This window comes from Ictalurus furcatus, chromosome 22 (genome assembly GCF_023375685.1).
Source record: "Ictalurus furcatus strain D&B chromosome 22, Billie_1.0, whole genome shotgun sequence".
Taxonomy (NCBI): Eukaryota; Metazoa; Chordata; class Actinopteri; order Siluriformes; family Ictaluridae; genus Ictalurus; species Ictalurus furcatus.
The window spans coordinates 10,597,772-10,617,737 of record NC_071276.1 but is presented as its reverse complement, the minus strand read 5'-3'; the positions used below and the strand labels follow the sequence as shown (position 1 = coordinate 10,617,737).

At 40.7% G+C, this 19,966-nt stretch overlaps 1 protein-coding gene across 1 annotated transcript in view; it reads left to right on the top strand.

Annotated features, from left to right (window-relative positions):
• Positions 1-19,966, top strand: part of adgrv1 (adhesion G protein-coupled receptor V1) — a 119,981-nt gene that overhangs the window by 21,721 nt on the left and 78,294 nt on the right. Inside the window, exons 21-47 of the mRNA XM_053653934.1 lie at positions 886-1,062; positions 2,117-2,297; positions 2,387-2,580; positions 2,741-2,870; positions 3,189-3,272; positions 4,398-4,537; positions 4,658-5,267; positions 5,362-5,577; positions 6,003-6,218; positions 6,307-6,551; positions 6,638-6,819; positions 6,909-7,717; positions 8,581-8,790; positions 9,763-9,893; positions 10,008-10,107; positions 11,820-11,999; positions 12,313-12,476; positions 15,155-15,242; positions 15,574-15,652; positions 15,771-15,909; positions 16,011-16,152; positions 16,260-16,525; positions 18,058-18,233; positions 18,405-18,532; positions 18,701-18,858; positions 19,121-19,267; positions 19,489-19,569. Coding sequence (XP_053509909.1) covers positions 886-1,062; positions 2,117-2,297; positions 2,387-2,580; positions 2,741-2,870; positions 3,189-3,272; positions 4,398-4,537; positions 4,658-5,267; positions 5,362-5,577; positions 6,003-6,218; positions 6,307-6,551; positions 6,638-6,819; positions 6,909-7,717; positions 8,581-8,790; positions 9,763-9,893; positions 10,008-10,107; positions 11,820-11,999; positions 12,313-12,476; positions 15,155-15,242; positions 15,574-15,652; positions 15,771-15,909; positions 16,011-16,152; positions 16,260-16,525; positions 18,058-18,233; positions 18,405-18,532; positions 18,701-18,858; positions 19,121-19,267; positions 19,489-19,569 — 5,373 coding nt within the window. The remainder of the gene's footprint in view (positions 1-885; positions 1,063-2,116; positions 2,298-2,386; positions 2,581-2,740; positions 2,871-3,188; positions 3,273-4,397; positions 4,538-4,657; positions 5,268-5,361; positions 5,578-6,002; positions 6,219-6,306; positions 6,552-6,637; positions 6,820-6,908; positions 7,718-8,580; positions 8,791-9,762; positions 9,894-10,007; positions 10,108-11,819; positions 12,000-12,312; positions 12,477-15,154; positions 15,243-15,573; positions 15,653-15,770; positions 15,910-16,010; positions 16,153-16,259; positions 16,526-18,057; positions 18,234-18,404; positions 18,533-18,700; positions 18,859-19,120; positions 19,268-19,488; positions 19,570-19,966) is intronic.

The following is a 19,966-nucleotide window of genomic DNA, read 5'->3' as shown; positions in this document are numbered from 1 at the left end:
AAAAAACTACTGTGCCAATGTATCTTGTCTATAGTATCCTTACTTAGCATCCCAGAGAATTAGTTGATTAAATAGTCCTTGCTGGTTCATCAGTGTTTGGTTTGGCTCCCTAGAAATCATGAAACGCGACCCCCCCCCCTGGTTGTGAGCGCATGTCCTCATGTATATTTGATTTGTCTTCACGCCTGGTTGGAAGGAGTTCACGTTGGTCTCTTTAGATTAGACTCATGGCATCTCCGATGGCTGATTCGATTAACAGGACAGATGGCAGACCTGGACAGAGCATTCCTTTACAAGGACTACTTCTCGCTTACTAACAAAAGCGACACTATGGCATGTGGCCTACTGATGCTTTCGTTAACACAGACACATAGTCACTTTTACAGAATTGTTGGAACGTTTTTGGTGTACTTGGAGTACGTCCTGCTCTACTTTGCATATTGCATCAGGATAGAAATTTTTTTTAAGTGATATTGAACTGGTTTGAAAATCAAATGTGGTAGGTTGAATTGGCACCAGAAAGCAATTAGATTTTTTTAGCATAATCAGCTGAGCCAAGAGGTTCACTGAGTATCCTGATTTGTGAATTCAGTTAGAAGTGTAGCTTTTTCTGACTCAGGATTATGTTGTCTCAAGGAGTTCTTGTCATCCCAATTTTTTTCTTATCACTGTCCTTGTCATCTTTGGCTTCCTCATTAGGGATCTAAATCTACATCTGGATTTCTGTAAAGCTGTTTTATGTCTATTGTTAAAATTTTGTACAGATAAACTTGAATTGAATGAATATTTGAGATAAATTTGAGTACTCATGACTCTTATACTCATATACTCATATACAGGCACACTGTATAACTTTCTATCCTATCTGTCTTATCTTATCATCAGATATCTGAGGAGGGCTCCACTGTTTCCTGCATAGTAGAACGCACACGTGGTGCTCTGGACTCTGTCTATGTAAACTACACTGTGACACAGCTCGAGTCTCCTGCTAGGGCACCCAATGTCTCAGACTTTGCCAAACCTGCAGGCTCCATCTTCTTCCTCCCAGGCCAACGCTCTGAGGTAACATGACTGATGTCAATTGTTCATTATTAATGAGCAGGGGATCTCTTGTTGGGGAAGCGCAACACTGAGCATGCTCCATGTCTGAAGTAGAGGTCAATGAGGCCTTACAAAGTTGTCGATGTAGTAGCATATAATTTAAGTTCATTCGTTCATCTGTTTTGCGATTGATGTTGTATCTCAGCCAGGTTGTAAGCATCTAGCTCCATCTGGTGGGTAGTCGAGCTGACGAAGTTTGCTTTTGCAGTGGGTTCATTTGTATTGGAAAAGTTACAGGATATGTATACACTAGGGGTGTAACATAGTGCCACTATCTGTATCTGCCTTTGTATTTTCTGAGTGCTCCAGATATTAGTGTCCCAAACCCAAGTGGGCTTGACTTAAAGTGGAAGGGTTTTCTTTTTTAATTTAATTAAATTAAATGAATCTGCAACTCTGCCCCTGAAAGCCCTGGAATACACTGGGCAAAAATGTAGCCTAATTTAAACCACTGTGACCATGACCACAAGTTACCAAGGATCCTGTATGCCTCCTGCAATGTCACCCTGTTAATCAATGTGTTTTTTCTTTGACCACTCACTCATATCCAATGAAAGTAAAAACGTTTTTCTTGCATCCCACATGAACTAGTCCTTTGCATCTCCAGGGTTGGGGGTTCGATTCCCAGCTCTGCCCTGTGAATGCAGAGTTTCCATGTTCTCACCGTTCTTTGCGGTTTCCTCCGGGTACTCCGGTTTCCTCCCCCAGTCCAAAGACGTGCATTGTAGGCTGATTGGCATCTTTAAATTGTCTGTAGTGTGCGAATGGGTGCGCGATTGTGCCTTGCGATGTGTTGGCACCCTGCCCAGTGTGTCCCAGGCCTTGTGCCCTGAGTTCCCTGGGATAGGCTCCAGGTTCCCTGTGACCCTGGGTAGGATAAGTGGTACAGAAGATGGATGGATGGATGCATGGATGTTACTTATAAACAAGCAGAGAAATATGTAATGTAGTGTGGAAAGTAATGGGATTAGCTGTGAACCTCTAGAACCTCACATCAGTCTTCTGGATATCACAGGTTTTGAACCTGCACATACTAGATGATGATCTTCCAGAGTTTGATGAGTATTTCCAAGTCAATCTGGTCTCAGCCCAATCAGGAGATGGGAAACCAGGTTCTACCCCAACCAGTGGAGCCAGCATCGATCCTGACAATGCAATCAATAATGTTACCATCAAGTCCAGTGACCATCCTTATGGTATGCATACTTCCATATTTCCAGTTGCTATTATTTTCTACATTTTAATAACTTTTAATGAATACACTTAAAAACACCTGCTGTCTCAGGTCTGCTGCAGTTCCAGACTTCTCCTATTACTCAGGCAATGATCAGACCAGCTTTAGAAGAAGCCCATATAACTGTGAAAGAAGAGGCTGGTGTGGTCGGACTACCAGTGGCCAGAGCGCAGGGCTTGCTGGGAAGAGTATTAGTGGCCTATCACACAACCCCAGTAACTGCCATTGGCTCAAAGGACTATGAGGTAATCTACTATCTGCATGCAAAGCAAAATAAATTCACTTCACATGAACTTGATTGATTTGTTGCTCTTTATTTATTGGAAAGAAGTGGAAAGTGCTACATTAATTTCTGTCCCTTAAATTTGCCACAATGTGTTGTTTTTTTTTTTTTTTCTTGGGCAGAACGCAGAGGGGTTGCTGGATTTTTTGCCAGGTGAAAGGCTCAAATATATCAACATCACTATAATCGATAACTCTGTGCCAGAGCTGGACAAGGTCTTTAGAGTAGAACTTTACAACCCACAGGGAGGAGGTAAGAGACCTCACAATCCGAGCTTTCATTGCACATTATCTATCACTAACATAATGGGACTGAATAATTAGTAGTCTCCTTTTCTGATTAACAGGCCCTCTATACATTCTTCTGCTTTGAAAAAATATTTGTCAGTGTTCCATTCTCAAAACTATCGCATGTTTTGCCCTGACCATTTTCCATGAACTTTGCAGCTGTACATATTCCATCCATGTGGTCTGAATATGATCATGGAAAATTAAACCTCTGTTCTTTGTGTGATCCCGTTTACATTCTGTGTGAATCCTGTGTGCTTCTGGTTGCTGTGTGCTGATTAAGTGGACCTGTTCTTTGGGAGTGGGGACAGTGGAAGTGGAGAGAGTGACACTGATTTCTTCCTTCCACCCTTTTACTACCACCCCGGTAAGGTCCCTGGTCTCTGTCTAATTTTCCTACTCTGAAATCTACCCTGAAATGAAACTAGAGCATCTGCTTTCCCATCTAGGGCTCTATTATTGTCATCATGGTACAAGTACAAAAATTAGGCATATGTTTTCATTATTACATATTTTTATTTTGCATGTAGTGTACAGCCTGTAGAAAGTGGGTGTGGGAGGACTTACATTTCACCAAATGAAGAATATACTAGCAAATTGTGCTTGCATTGTCATGAAAATAGAGCCCATAACGTCAGTGAAATATCCAACGTCATTCACTGATAAGTAAACACAAACTTGAATAGAATTAACATTTTTCTTTTAAGCGATGTTGGTTACTCAGTTTCTTTTCAGGTTGTGAACAAAACATCATAATATTTTTATTGAAATCAACAGTGTTACAACCGTCTTTTTCCAAGTCTCTAACATGGCTCAAACTAAGCCATATAGCTACATCTGTGTGTTTTGACAAAAGCCCAGTTAGAGTTTATGCTAATTCACTGTTTAATGCACCCTAGGTTGATTTTCTGGACAGTATCAAACAACTTTCAAATCCAGCCTCTTAGTAAATTCCAGATTATGAGCTGTAAATGTTTGGAGACCTTGTCCACGTCGATGCCCAAGTAAAACAATCTTTTTTGGACTTTGGGGTTTAGCGGCCTCCTGCAACTCTAAGACTAGTGTCTGCTTCTCTATTTACATTGCACTAAGGCCAATGAACACTCAGAGGAAAAATGTGGGAAAAGCAAATATCCATTATATTGAGAGGATTGCAGCAGTGGTGAGTGGTTTATTGAAAATGTCAGGAGGTTCATTTTTCCCATAGGGCCTTGTTTCAAATACATATAGTGTGCTCTGTTAAACTTCGTGCCTATGGCTTGCATTGGACAAGATACTTACGGGACTGATTTAATGGGCTGTCAATATGTATGTGAATTGTTTCACACACAACATGAGCAATGGTTGCATTGTGCTAAATTCCATACCATGATCATTGAAATTCATTAAAAAAAGAAACCCTTTGCTGTTAAACTATTTTGATGAGTCTCTTTCCAGTTTGAAAGATTTATCTTGAATGGTAATAATATAGATTTTTTGTTTTTCTTTGAAGCCAACTTGGGACTTGCATCGCACATCACTGTGACTATTTCTGCCTCCGATGAGGCTCACGGGGTCTTCCAGTTCAGTAATGATTCTGTGTCAGTGAACGGTACTGAACCAGAAGAAGGTCAGAGTAATGTAATGCTGCAGGTCAGGTCTCTTTATGCTAAAATAATCATTCAATAATATAGCAAAATATCCACCAGAATTTGGTGTGTACAGTATGTAGCTCACAATACTGATATTATACTTGTTTCCTTTCCCTTTCAGGTTATTCGTACTTTTGGCGCGCTCTCCACTGTCACAGTATTCTGGCAAGCAGATGCAGACTCAGAAGGAGAGCTTATCTACAGATCTGGCAACTTGACCTTCACTGTAGGACAGACCATTGGAAACATTTTCATTCGTATTTCTGAAGACGATATTCCTGAACTGGATAAGAGTTTTAAAATCCGTCTGTTAAACGTTTCTCATGGACGGCTTGGGAGCCAGACTGTTTCAACGCTGACTGTACTGGCTAGTGATGACCCCTATGGGCTGTTCTTGTTCTCAGAAAGTAGCAGGCCAATCAGAGTAGCAGAAGCAGACACTCTGGTTGTTTTGACAGTACAAAGGAGGAAAGGACTGATGGGAAGGGTGCGAGTGACCTACAGGACAGTGAGGGATACAGATCCAGTGCCGTACTCCACACCCGGTGTGGGCAGGGCAAGCGCTGGGAGTGATTTTGTACCCATTTTGGAGTCAGTAACATTCTCAGCCAATCAGAGTGAAGTGAATGTGACTGTCAGAATTCTGGATGACAAGGAACCTGAAAGGGCGGAGTCGTTGTTTGTTGAACTTAGCAGTGTCACATTGGTTGAAGGTGCACAGACACGACCAGGTGAGTAGGAACTGTCTTTTAATGCATGTTGCTCAGTGGCTAAGATTTTGACTTAAATTAATAATTGTAATTCCTTGATTTTTGGTTTCTGCAGTTGCTCTGTCACCTCAGCTTGGCCTGAGAAATGTCTCAGTGGCTCAGGTCATTATTGAGGCCAGTGATGATGCCTTTGGTGTGCTCCAGCTCTCTTCTCCAGCAGTAAGTGTGCCTGAGTATTATGTAGGACCCATCATAAACGTTACACGCACCGGGGGGATTTTTTCCGACGTCTCAGTGAAGTTTCGGGCCATACCCATGACTGCACGAGTTGGTAAGTAAAAAACAAAAAAAGATAGAATAGCTTTGCCTATTGTAAATGCCAAAGCAACCGCTGCTGCTGTAGAACTACAGTTTTAAATATAGCCAGTGTGCTTTTTTTATGGGCCTAGACAGCACAATACTGTATAACAAAATGAATATTATACTTTGTAGTGTTTGAAGATAGAAAATACTTATAGGCTTAATATAGGCTTAAGTGAAATCACCATAAAGTGTTACACCATAAAGTTTCGCTTACAAGTGCTCAAATATACTGCCCTCTTTCATTTGCAATTTTTTATTTGAAACTGAAAAAATGTCTGAAATGTTAATTCACACATTCATGTCATATCTCATTTGTATTGACATCTTATTGCAGATAGCTTAACTCATTTTTTTTTGGTGGGGGGGGTCTATGATTACTGACCGTGCCTGTAGGTGAAGACTATAGTGTGGCCTCCTCCGATGTGGTCATTCTGGAAGGAGAAAGCAGTAAACCAGTCCCTATCCTTATTATCAATGACATGATTCCTGAATTGGAGGAAACCTTCCGCATTGAGCTTCTTAACCAGACTACTGGGGGAGCTTTCCTGGGCGAGCTCACCCAGGCAATCATCACTATCCTGCCTTCTGATGATCCATATGGGTCCTTTGGTTAGTTGGAATGTCCAACATCATTTTGGCATTGATTAGATTAATTTCTTCATATGTTTGATAACTTGATCTTGTTCATGTTGCTCAGTTTTTCAGGCTGCACCAATTACTATAGAGGAGCCAACGGTGAACACTTTTGAAGTATTTTTGCCAATTGTGAGGAATGCTGGGACTATAGGTTATGTTAGTGTCAAATGGCGTGCTACCATCAATGGCAGACCTGCAACAGGTGACCTTCAACCTCTGTCTGGAGAGGTCAGCTTTGCTCCAGGTGAAACTATGAAGACACTAAAAGTAGAGGTTTTGGCTGATGATGTGCCAGAAATTGAAGAGGTAAGTAGTATTTTCTCAGCTGTCCTAGGAATTATTAAGGATTTTCTGCCCCCCCTTTTTAATGAGTGTATAAATCTTTGTTTTAGGTCATCAAGGTAGAGCTTACTGATGCCACAAATGGTGGAAGCATTGGTGGTGAAAATGCTGTGAACATCATTGTACCTGCCAATGACAACCCCTATGGCACAGTGCACTTTGAGCAAGCGGTATATAGACTACAGGAGCCTTTGGAAGGCGTGTACCTTGCCAACATTACTGTTCGAAGAAGGTGTGCAATGATCTTACCTAGTTTTAAGGCATGTAACATAAAATGATTTCAGTATCAAAAGTCCTAATAGATTTTTTTTTCTTTTCCAGTGGAGGTAATTTTGGTCTTCTAGAGATTGTATATAGTACCTTTGAGATTGATGTGGTGAATAACGCCCAGAGAATCGGCCATGACTTCCTCACCTATTATGATTCCCCCTTGCCCGGGGCACCCTCTAGTGCCATACGAAGGCCTATCAACATCACCTCAGCCAGGGACCCTCTGAACTCCTGTGCAGCCTTCTGTCTTCGGGAACGTGCCTGCCAAGCCTTTTCTTTCACTAATGCCTCCACTGCAACGTGCTTCTGGGTAACCACATCCGCAAACCAGCTTTCCGCTGCTGTCCAAACACTCACTTATATAAAAAATACCACTGCTGCTGCTTCTCTCTTCAGCTCACAGGCGACTGCCGGGAGTGACTATGTAACCATGATAATGCAAACAGCAACCATGCTGGATGGCTCAAGTATTGCCAACCTAACTGTGCCAATTCTGACAGATTCTTTGCCAGAGATGGATGAGAGTTTCATGATACAAATGTTGAAGGTTAGCCTGGTTAATATGACTGTTGCTGAGAAACACCTGCCCACCATCAGACAACCAGACACCGCTACAGTGACAATAGGGATGAATGGTGATGCGTTCGGAGTGTTTAAACTATTTAGTATAAACCCCAGTGCTACTCAGAATGGATCGTATCTGGAGGTAAGAGAGGAGCCTGGGACTAGAGTGCTGATGGTCATTGAAAGGACCGGAGGCAGTCTAGGCCGTGTTACCATTGAGTGGATGAATGTTGGTGGCACTGCAAAGCCCAATGCTGATTTTAATGGCACCAGGGAGACCCTCATCTTTGCAGAAGGTAGGTCTGAAGAGCAATACCCGAATTCGTCTTCCTCATTACTCTAAATCTTTAGTATAGATTATTTTATCTACAGTTGAATGCAAATGTTTGCATCCAGTATGGTTTTTGAATGGAAAAATGAAGGTACCTCAACTAAGTAAAAAATGCAATGTGCAGAGCTCCCAACTCGTGCAACAGAAAATCTGTCTATTAAGAGATTGCAAGTTTGAATCCTGACATTGCTACTGCCATCTATGGTTGGGAGCCAAGGGAGCGAAATTTACCTGTGCTCTCTGAGTGGGAGAAATGGCATTACTCTCTCCCCTGTCGATCACAGTGATACTAGCCAATCGTGGGCATCTGTGAGATCATGTATGCAGAAGAGGGCAAATAGCGCATAACTCTGAGTGTGTTATGCTGCCCTGTGATGCAACTTGATATGATTGGTTGTGTGACATGTCTGCTAGGAAGAACTTCACCCTCCCTTGTTGAAATCTGTTGTATGATAGTGGAGAGCTGGACGATAGGTGGGAATTGGCACGTGGCAAAATTGGGGCAAAACTGTTAGCAAATCCAATATATTTCACGGTGTTACTTTTGAAACCATGGTTTATGTTTCTTTTCCAATTTGATCAAAGTAGGAACTGAAATCAAGTACAAATTAATCTTACTGAGCTTACCCCAATTTACTGAAATTTACTGGAGACAAAGATTTTAATTTGTTGCAACAAGAAAATTTTAATTCAACTGTCTGTGTGCCACATCATTGCTGTGCCACTTACCAATAGTGTGAAGTCAGAGTTAAAACAGGTTAATGTTATCATCTGTAGAGAAATTCTGAATTGCTTTCACTACATCTCATGTGTTACTACCCCTCAAAGGTGATGTGAAGAAAACAATTGAGTTCTTCATCACAGATGACACTGAGCCAGAGGACAATGAAACCATACAGATTGGTTTAGTAAGGACTGAAGGTGGCAGTCGTATCCTGCCAGGCTCAGATACTGTCACCATCCTTATTCTTGCCAATGACCATGCAGCTGGCTTAGTGGGCTTCCACCCAGCATCACGATCAGTCATAGTTAAAGAGGGTGAGTACCATTCATTTTGATTGGTTTGGTTGAATTTCACATCTATAACATACCAGTATACATACAATAGCCCACTGATCTCATGTGGCACATTCTATTAATTTGGGATTGATAAATTATTAATTTTGCCGTTCCTGTAAGTATATTTATCGGTATTTGAAACTCACCTGTGCATGAACAAGTATCAGTTCTGCACTTCATAATGACCAGTGACTGTTATAGAGGAGAAGAGAGAGTTTTGTAACAGCTGGCACACTGGAAGAATGACACGAGTTGTAAAAGATACATGATAGAACATGGATATATTATATATTTATGGATCTCAATATTGTAGCTTATTCCACAGTGCTGCAGAGTTCTTGATTCTGATTGGTCAGGAGGTGTTTTTTTTTTAACAGCAGCTCTGACAGTAGTGTGTTTATGTTAATGCACTCATAATACGTTATCATTTATTTAGTATCAACCCATTCACAGGGACTTCTATATAAAACTATAATCCACATAATCTAAACGTAACAGTAAATTGATTTTAAATACGCTGTTATTTAACAAAGAAAGAATCTATAATCACTGACAGTATTAAGTTTTCTGTAAGGAGACATTTATTTAACTGTTTTGGAACTTTTTTGGAATCTGAAGTGTCAGTGTTTTGTAAAGCTGTTCCTTTAAGTCTTCCACAATGGGAAAGTCTTCAGTATAGACAACTTTTTTTTTTTTGCATTTTGCATTTTCTTAGTAACATGACAAGATGCTTTTAGTCTTTTTAATATTCATTTCAAGGGAGAAAGAAAGAGAGGCTGTTAAGGGAACAACTTTTTAAAGTTGCTATAATGTAAGTGATAACAAAATAAAGATTAAAGTAATATACTTTATGATGTAATGTATCAGGACATTATGAGACTAATGATTTACATCATATAAAGCACATTTAGAAGAATCCTGTCTTTAGATCCATGTTTTATTTTATAACAGGTGAGAGAGTGCCATTACTTGTGCAAAGGACAGCTCCTGCAATAGGGAATGTCACTGTGGAGTGGAGAATCGAAGGTCCTCAAACCTTACTTACATTTGTGGAAACCTCTGGTGTTCTGTTCTTCACTGCGGTAAGAAGAAAATGCTAAAAACATATAATATATAGGCATGCCAAGTGCCTTTAGGACACTAATTAGTGGTTTATTAATGGTTGGTTTTGTCCTGTATTCTATTCTGCACTATAGCATGTGTTGAATGACACTATAGTGCTACAGCTACTGGATGATGTCACTCCTGAAGAAAAAGAGGAGTACAGAGTTATCCTCTATAACATTAGGACTAAAGGTAAGATGCTAAATTGTTACACAGCAGATTAAATCCTCAATAAGTTGTTTTTAAATTTCTTTCATAGTTATTTACTATTAAATATGTCATTGTTTGCTTTTTGAGTATTTCCTTAGTTATAGTACAGTGGATATAAAAAGTCTAAAGTCCCCAAAGCCAAGATAAATCATGTCAGAACTTTTCCCCCCTCAATGTGAAATTACAATGTATAAAAATTAAGTGAAAAACAATCAGAAACATTTTAGGGAAAAATGTGAATATAGGAAAAATAGGAAAATTTACAATAACCTACTTGCATAAGTGTGCACACCCTTAAACTAATACTTTGTTGAAGCACCTCTTGATTTTTATTACACCACTCAGTCTTTTTGGGTAAGGGTCTATCAGCATGGCACATCTTGACATGGCAATATTTTCCCACCCTTTCTTGCAAAAACATTCTAGATCCCCACCCCCATAGGTTTTTATGTGGATTCAGGTCTGGACTCTGGATGGATCATTCAAAAACACTGATATTCTTTTGTTTAAGCCATTCCTTTGTTGATTTGGATGTATGCTTTGGGTCATTGTCATGCTGAAAGGTGAAATTCCTTTTCATCTTCAGCTGACTTGCAGACAACTGAAGGTTTTGCTCTAAAATCGACTGGTATTTGTAGCTGTTCATGATTTCGTTCACCTTGATTGAAGCCCCAGTTCTGACTGAAGAAAAGCAGCCCTAAAGCATGATGCCGCCACCACCATGCTTCACCGTGGGTATGGTGTTCTTTTGGTGATGTGCTTTTTGAACCAAACATACCTTTTGAAATTATGGAATTATTAAACCTTTTGGAAATGGTCTCTTCAAACCATAACACATTTTGACACATGGTTTGGGGTGATTTAGTTGGGCTTGGATGTTTTTTGTGAGAAAGGGCTTCCATCTAGCCTCCCTACCCCATAGCCCAGACATGTGAAGAATACCAGAGATTATTGTCACATGCAGAGAGCAATCAGTACTTGTCAGATATTCCTGCAGCTCCTTTAATGTTGCCGTAGGTCTCTTGGCGGCCTCCCTGGTAAGTTTTTGTCTGGTCCTTTTATAAATTTTGGAGGGACGTCCTGTTCTTGGTGATGTCACTGTGGTGCTCCTCTTGTTGATGATGGCCTTTACAGTGTTCCATAGTACATGTAATGTTGTGGAAAATTCTTTTATACCCCTCTCCTGATCGATACCTTTCAACAAGTGAGATACCATGCATGTTTTGTAAGCTCTTTGTGGAGCATGGCTTCAGCAATCAGTTGAAACCAAGAAGATGTGATGAAAATGCTATAGAAACAGCTGTTCTTTTTTATTTGGGATTAATTAGAATAATTTCATTGATGACAGCTGTATGATAATTAATTTTGAATATGCGATTGAATGGGATTGGTTCATTCTGTACACAGCCACATACCCAATTATAAAAGAGTGTACACACTTATGCAAACAGGTTATTGTAACTTTTTTATTTTTCTTATTTTCCCTACAATGTTTCTGATTATCATTTAATTTTAATACATTGTAATTTCACATTGACGGTGGAAAAAGTTCTGACATGATTTATCTTCTTTAAGTTTTTTTTACATCGCAAAAATCTGCCATTTTAGCCGGGGTGTGTAGAATTTTTATATACACTGTAGACAGAGAAACTATGTATGTTCAGCAAAGCTGATCATTGTTTTTTCTCTCATAGGTGTAACAGCTACAGGTGAGGCAGCTTTGGATGCTGAAGGTCGTGAGGCAGTGGTCAGTGTAGCAGCTAGCGATGAGCCATTCGGCATGCTGAGGATTGCTCCATCCTCTCTCAGCATATCCACTGAAGAGAAAGACACCAAGCTCAGGATTTACATTAACAGAGAGTTTGGAGCCTCAGGTGAATCCTTATAAAGAAATTAATTTTAAAAAGGCTTGCTATTAATGAAAGTTAATGCAGGTCACTTAGTATCATGAACAGAATTATGCTTGTTTCTAACTAACTAACTAAGATTGTTATCAGTGCAAAGTATATAGATGAAGTATTGCTTTACTTGGCCCATAGTCTAAATGAAGTAAAACTACAAAAACCCATTTTGAAGCATACCAGTGTTGACAATGTTGAGTTTTTATAATTGTTACAATTTTTGTTACAAAGGTCTTTTGAATGCCAATTGAATTCGAATTGATTACATTTCCTATTAACTCTATAGGATCCGTGAACATCAGCTATGAGACAGTGAAAGGTTCCCTGCAGGACCTGAGTCTGATTGAAGGGGCTCTGGCAGAACCTGGTCAGGATTTTCAACATGTCTCCAGCTTTGTGGTCATGCAGGATGGCCAGACCTCTGTGTCCATCCCAATCACAATTATAGATGTGAGTGTTAATCAGGAGCAGGAGCGATTTTGTGGTCATTTTGTTTTATTAAAATTGCAGTTATTGAATGGTGGAAATTGGTTTGACACATTACATTAGAATTTGCATTCAAGTGTAAAAGTTTGCATACCTTTAGGACAAAATGAAAAAGACGAGGACATTTACCGTGTTAGGTTTAACAGTGGTCTGTTCATCAGTGTATATACTTACCTAAGTCCACCCCTGATATTATACCTCTGCTTGTCCAATCTTTTCCTGTTCTGTTCTAACTCAGATATTGTCCTTTTTCATTCTTTATGGATATTATCTCTAAGAACCATATTTGAGCTGGCCAATAAGGTGCTAAAAGCATCAGACGTAGATGGTCTTGGTGAACTCTTGCTAGAACTAGAAGCGCCCTTGTCGTAGTAGAATCCCATTTAACCCCGTGAAAAGTTGTCCTCTGCACTGGAGAAAGTATACTTTTCTTAAGGTTCAACCTGTGCCCCAAACCCCTCATGTGGGCGAGAACAACATCTCGATGTTGAATCGCCAGTTCCCTGGATTGTGCTAGAATTAACCAGTCATCCATGGATGCCCTGGAGTCGCAAGGGACCAGAGCACTTTGTGAAGGTGCGAAGGTCGGCAATGGCGTTAACCGTGCTGCCAAACAGGCCAGAAGGTTCAACAGGGGCATCCAGTAGGGAGACCTTATCTTTATCCCCAACCCTGAGAGGTTGAGCCATAGGTGCCTCTCTGCTGCAACCAAGCTCCCCATTGAATGGCAGATATGACTGTTTGCTTATGTATATTTGCTTGGTGACCTGGAGAGACAAATCCATGGCGCAGTGAAGCGATGCCACTGCCTCGGGCCCAATTCCCTCCCTGTTATTGAGCTCACTCAGCAGGTCTGCTTGGTAGGCCTGCAACACTGCCATTGTATGCAGTGACCCACAAGCGAGACCCGCTGCCGCATAGGCTTTGCTAACCAACGCCGAGGTGGCCTTGCATGGCTTGGATGGGAAAGCTGCCCCCCCCCCCCCCAATTACCTGTCGATGATGGAGAAAGGTAGCTCTCAAGCACCTCCTCCACCTTTGGCATAGCTAAATAGCCGTGCTGTTAGGTCCCCACGATGACTGAATAATCCAACATCGCGGGGTTATATATACAGCTAGCGTATGGTTTTTCCCAGAAGTGTGATATTTCATCATGCACTTCTGGAAAAAAGGGGAGTTTTCTGCAGTTTGAGGGAGATTTATATTCACTGGGGAGAAAGCGCTCATCCAGCCTGCTACGAGCCAGTTCCTCTTCCCTGGGCCAGTCTAGATTAAGTTTTTCTACTGCCCTAGTAATCAATTCAAGCAGCTCTTTATGCTTGAGAGCTGCTCTCCATTTTTGGTGCAGTGGCACCCCCCTCTGGCTCCTTGGAGTCAGAGAGGGTGTTTTGGCTTTCCATAATGGTAGGAGGAATTGCAATGCGAGCTCCAAAATCCGGCAGAGAGTCGGACCCGGAAGACAGAGCAAGAGCTAGAGCTCATCTCCGGCTCTTCTTCTAGATCCATACAAGATTCCCAGCACCTGAGCTGGCTGGCTGCCAGTCCAGATCCGCGAGGCTCTGAAACCCAACTCCCTTCGGCCGAGAAGAGAGCAAGTTACGAGGGGAGCTGGCTGACTGTAAAGCGCTCACAATACGCATAGTCAGACCTTTCGAATGCTGCAGTGGCATGCTCCACCCCCAGATACTTCATACAGAAAGTATGTCATCACTGCCCCCCCACCACCAATGCTGAAACAGATGCAAGGCAGTGACACACTTTCTGGATTCTCTCTCACTCATTCTTTTCTCTTTTTTTCTTTTTTAAAGGGACAAAAAAGTAAAGAGATTTTTCTTTTAAAAAAAAAAAAAAGATAGGGAGGAAATGAAGAGTATTTTGCAAGCATTCAAACGACCAACATGCAGTCTTGCTGAAGATAATAAGGCTGGCCGCATGGTTCACAGGTTCCGTTTTATATCACGAGACACGTTTAATTGCCACGCCACCTAATCACGGCAGGCCTATAAATAGGCATGATGTTACACAAGCTTCAGATGCTGGTCATGCAGGAGGGTGCTTCCTACAGTGTGAAGCTCACGCAATGTTTGAAAGGGAACATTCTACTTCTTTGTAGATAACTACAAAATAATCTTATAGTATCTTTTTCCACAAGTATAAAAAAACATGGCTGATGCAAATGTCTCTGAGACAAGTTCGTTCCTGTTATTACTTGTGTAATAGCAGCTATAAGCAGTCATTCCATCACCAGCTTCTCTTTTGTTTACTCTTTCTTGAAGTTAATAAGATGAGCCAGATTATTTCCATGTTAAATAAACATCTCCTTACACAAAGCTTCACCATAGCAACAATTTATTTAGCATTTTTCTTTGTTAAATAACAGCACTTTTTGAAATCCATTTACTAGTCTTGCATTATTTAGAGTGTCTGCCAGACATGTCTTGTGAATTAGTTATTACTATTAAAATGATAACATATTAGAATAAGCACATTAATATAAATCCTGTGATTTGCCGTGCAGTCGGCACTACTGTTATATAAAATTAATCAACAGATCAATCAACATTCAAGAATTTTGGTGTTACCATTTATTGTGTGGTTTCTCTTCCTATTGTACTGAAATATCAATCTCTGTTTTTAAACAGGATGACATCCCTGAGTTGAAGGAATTTTTCCTGGTCAATATAACATCCGCTGTTCTGATAACTACACTCCCAACTTCCCCTAAGCTAGGTACACTGAAAATCTCTGTCATATCTCTGATTCCATAATCCTTAATACTTCAATGAATCATGCACTTATTCATTCCCCATCAATCACCTGTATACTTTCATCTCAACCGTTTCTTTTTTCATTTCTGTATATCTTGTTTTCAACTTTCACTAGAGGTGCACTATAGATTAAAAGGTAATGCTGAATGTCTGCTTTCCTTCTTGTTGTAGTCTTCTTGGAAGTCCTTTCATCTATAACTGTAATCATATTGTTTATTCTCTATTCAAATGCCACTGAGCTATATTTCAAAAGGAAGTCTAACATTTTGCTATTGGACTGAATATGTTAACAGATACACAAGGTCTGGTAGCGGAAATTAGCATTAATGCTAATGATGGAATCCAGGGTATCGTCAGTTGGCAAAGCATAGAGTAAGAACATCCCTTTTTAAACTAATTCACAACACAGGTCATTAAATAATGTCATATTTTGATAAGATATGTTGATGGGTTATGATTAATGCATGCGTGGTATCGTTTTTTTCCACAGTTTTGAAGTGAACGAGACGATCGGAGTGTTATCTTTAGTGGCTTATCGGGATGCTGGAACATATGGGAATGTCTCTGTCTTCTTCTATGCTCAAAATCTAGAGGCTCAGTTGGGTCTGGACTTTAATGCTACAGCTTCAGTGAGTCATGAATATAAATTCATCTCGTACTGTCTATTGTGCATTTTGTGAAATTGTTATGACTTATAGAGAATAGTAAATCAAATATGATTCCTTTAAAGGTTCTCCATTTTGTGACTGGAGAGAGGTACAAGTTTGTAGAGGTGGTGATCTTGGATGATCCTATTCCAGAAGGAGATGAGAAGTTCCAGCTTATTTTAACAAATCCATCACCAGGACTTGAGCTTGGAAAGAACATTACTGGTTAGCACAAGTTAAGAAGAAGAATGTAGAATGTGTTGAACCGATGTATTTGAATGCTCATGTGCAACCCAAACTCATAACATTTTCCTTCTGTTCATCTTTAATAGCAACAGTGACCATCTTAGCCAATGATGATGGCCACGGAATCATTTCCTTCAACAACAGTGAGCACTTCCTGTTGCGGGAGCCCACCTCAGTGTCAGGTCTGGGCCAGAGTGTGGCTACTCTGATCATTGTACGAAATCCACCACAGGGGACATTTGGGACCGTGACCGTGCAGTTCTCTATTATTGATGCTAATGGAACCCTGTACACTGAAGACCTCACACCCTCTGAGGGCTTTGTCGTTCTGGAAGATGGGGTTAGATTTAAGGTTAGTAGAACAGCTGTGTGTGTGTATAAATAAATAAATTACATATATATATTGTCACAAATGCGGAGACGGACGCGGATGCACTTGCAGATTCAAAGATTGATGAAAGTTCAAACCAAATACAAAAGACACTAAGCATACGTGAACCAGGAAAATAAACATAAACCAATACTTAGGACACAGGAGAGCATAACGTGACATCGAAAGCCAGACCCCAAGTGCTGTACAAACTGTGACTTAAATGCACAGAGGTGCTTGTTAATGAGACTCAGGTGTAAATGGTCATGTGACTCTGATGCAGAGGTGCAGTGGCTGCTGGGAACTGAATGGTCCCTATTTCCTTCCGGAGATTCATAACAGACCCCCACCCCTTAACGCGTGGCTCCTGAAGCACAGAAAAAGTTTGAGAGGGGGTATTGGATACCCAGACCAGAAGTCAAAGTTCCCCTGAGTGTCATCTCTCGCAGGGCCATAACGAGGAAATGAGGATGCTTGCCGTGTTTCCTGGAGTACAGATGCTTGACAGTCTCTTCCGTACCACAGAGAGATGATCTCCCTGGCCTGGCTTGGGCACAGAGAGATTGCCAACACGCAGCCAGCGAGGGGAACAAAACTCAAGGTAGCTCCCAAGAGGGTGAACCACAAACATGAACCACGGAGCTAGAGGGGGAAGCAATCCTCTACACGAAGTTCTCCATGAGATCAAAGGAGGGAGTGACGCCCTCCGTGAAGCATGAGGGGGGAGCGATGTCCTCTGTGAAGCAGGAAAGGGGAGCAACATGCGGTGTGAAGCAGAGCAATGGAGTGACATCCTCAGCGGAGCAGGAAGGCAGAGCAACGTCTTCATCTGAGCAGGACAACTGAGTGACGTCCTCAGTGGAGTAGGAAAGTGGAGCGACATCCAAAGAGGAGCCTGGCGTAGTGACGTCCGAGGCAGAGTAGGAAAGCAAAGCGGAGCACTCAGCCTAACCCGGAGATGGAGTCCTCAGCTGAACAGCAACATCCTCAGCTGAACATGGAGGCTGAGCGGCGTCCTCAGTCAAGCAGGGAGGCTGAGCAAGATCCGCAGTAGGGGAGGGAGGGTGGTCCCAGATTTTACACCTAAACTAAGTATGAAAAATTTTGGAAGACATTTTCCTAACATTTCCTCTATGTGTGATGGAGACTTTTGGGACACCCTGTATATATACACATGTCAAACATAACATTAAAACCACCTGCCTAATATTGTGTGGTTCCCCCTTGTGCTGCCAAAACAGCTCTGACCCATTGAGGCATGATTTTGTAGGAAGACAGCCTAGGCAAGATCAAATAACAAATAAAAATATTTTCACTTCAATTTGTTGAAATATTGATAAATGTATTATTTCTATGAAGTTGAGGTGTCAAGTTATGCTAGTAGTAAGAAAAAACCCATTTTGGCCAAAAAACTATTTTTTGTCTTTTTTTGACACATTATATGATTTCATTATATTATTCTTACATCTTATTCCTTAGCTTGTGTTTTAAATGAATTATGTCATTGGTTCTAGACTCTGGAGATCTGGGCAGTTCTAGATGCTGAACCAGAAATGAATGAAACCTTCAAAGTGTCTCTGTTCAATCCTACTGGAGGAGCACGACTGGGAGAACCTGTAGAGACATTTATTACTGTGTTACAGAACCAGGCTCCACTGGGGCTTTTCAGAATATTTCCATCTAGCAACAGGTACACACACACACACACACACACACATACACACACACAAACACACACACACACACACACACTCCCCTTGAGTTAAATTTTGTTGTATGTACTAGTTTATTTATCTTGTGCCATTGTGTTTGTGTGTGTGTGTGTGTGTGTGTGTGTGTGTGTGTGTGTGTGTGTGTTTAGGACTCTGAGCTCTTTAACAGTTGAAGAGACTGTTGGGACTGTGTATTTGACAGTGGCTCGCAGTAATGGTCTGGATTCTGCAGTCAGTGTGGAATTTGAGACAAACTCAGACACAGCCTTTGGCATGAGTAAGATCATTATTTTAACATCTACTTGCTTTCTTAAAGCATATGTTGCACCACAGTTTAAATTCTGGCCACAAAACTACTGTAATGAATATGTATTACATTCTGATATACTTAGAAAAATAAACACTGAAAGTTTGTATTCAAATAAAGTTTGCACTGATTTGACAGGGGGTGATTATTCACAGCTAGCTGTGTATCAGCGCTTCAGAGACACCTGGCCTTTAGGATGGTGTTCTGTCTTTAATGGAGATTCCTCTCTGATCTTGATGCTCATGCATGACCTGGTCACCCTCTACAGGTGGCAAGGAGTATTTGTGTCCATTCAGGTGTGTGACTTGTAGCCCATAACAACTAATTAGAACACGATTTGAAACGAACAGGAGTTTGACTGTTTCTTTTTAAGTCAAAGATCATATATAATTTGAGATGTGCACTGTCTAAAAGATGTAATGAGCTTAATTCATCAGCACTACTGAGAAATTAGGCCCAAATCTTTTATTTTACTTTGACTGAAAGTAAATATGGATGGTGTAAATGTTTAAAGAGACATGAGGAAAGTGAATGCTACTGTCTGTTTTGCTGTTACAGAATGTGAGTGTGCAGAGTCCAGGCTCTTGTGTGGGTTTTACAGTAAATGGTACCACCTATGTGGCAGTGGCCCATGAAGACACCACGAAGTCTCCTGCTGCCAATGTCAGCATATTCCGCCTCCAACCAGACCTCAATCTTACTCTAGTGAGTCCACTGGTGTGGCTGTTTGTGTGTTCACTTGCTACCATGCAACAACAATAGCTCTCCCTCCATCCTGACACATGATGCCTCATTCCTTTTTAAACTATATAGATATAGTTATAGCTATATATATATAGCTATAGTTTCAACTATATATATATATATATATATATATATATATATATATATATACACTACTTTTCCTGGTTCTCTTTCTTTTCCAGGAGCATACCAGGGCTGTGGGAAGCCGTGATGTTAAACATTTCTCTGTCCAGACTTTGGATTATTTCATTGCACTGAATCAGGTTAGGGAACGTTCTGCCTTCCTTTATGTTATATTACATTATTCACCAATGGTAGGCTTATTACAGATGTGCAGAAGGGCATGTGCATAATGTTTTGGGCATATTATTTTGCCAAGCAAATTCTATAAAGCCAGTGAGCCCTAGTTTATTGATAAAAATGAGCAAAACTGTCATTATTTTTACTTTGTTTTTTGTTTTTTGAAGGCGGTTTTCATAAATTTTCATTTTGTGGGGCCCGGTGTTATAGGCATATTGTATGAAACGTTCCATGTATGTTGCCGGTGTTCTGTTTTATGTCACTGATTTAAAAAAAATTTAATTAAAAGTGTAAGAACACTAAAATACTTTTCCAAACATGTGCCTTGGTTCCATTTCTCTAATTAACAACAAAAAAAAA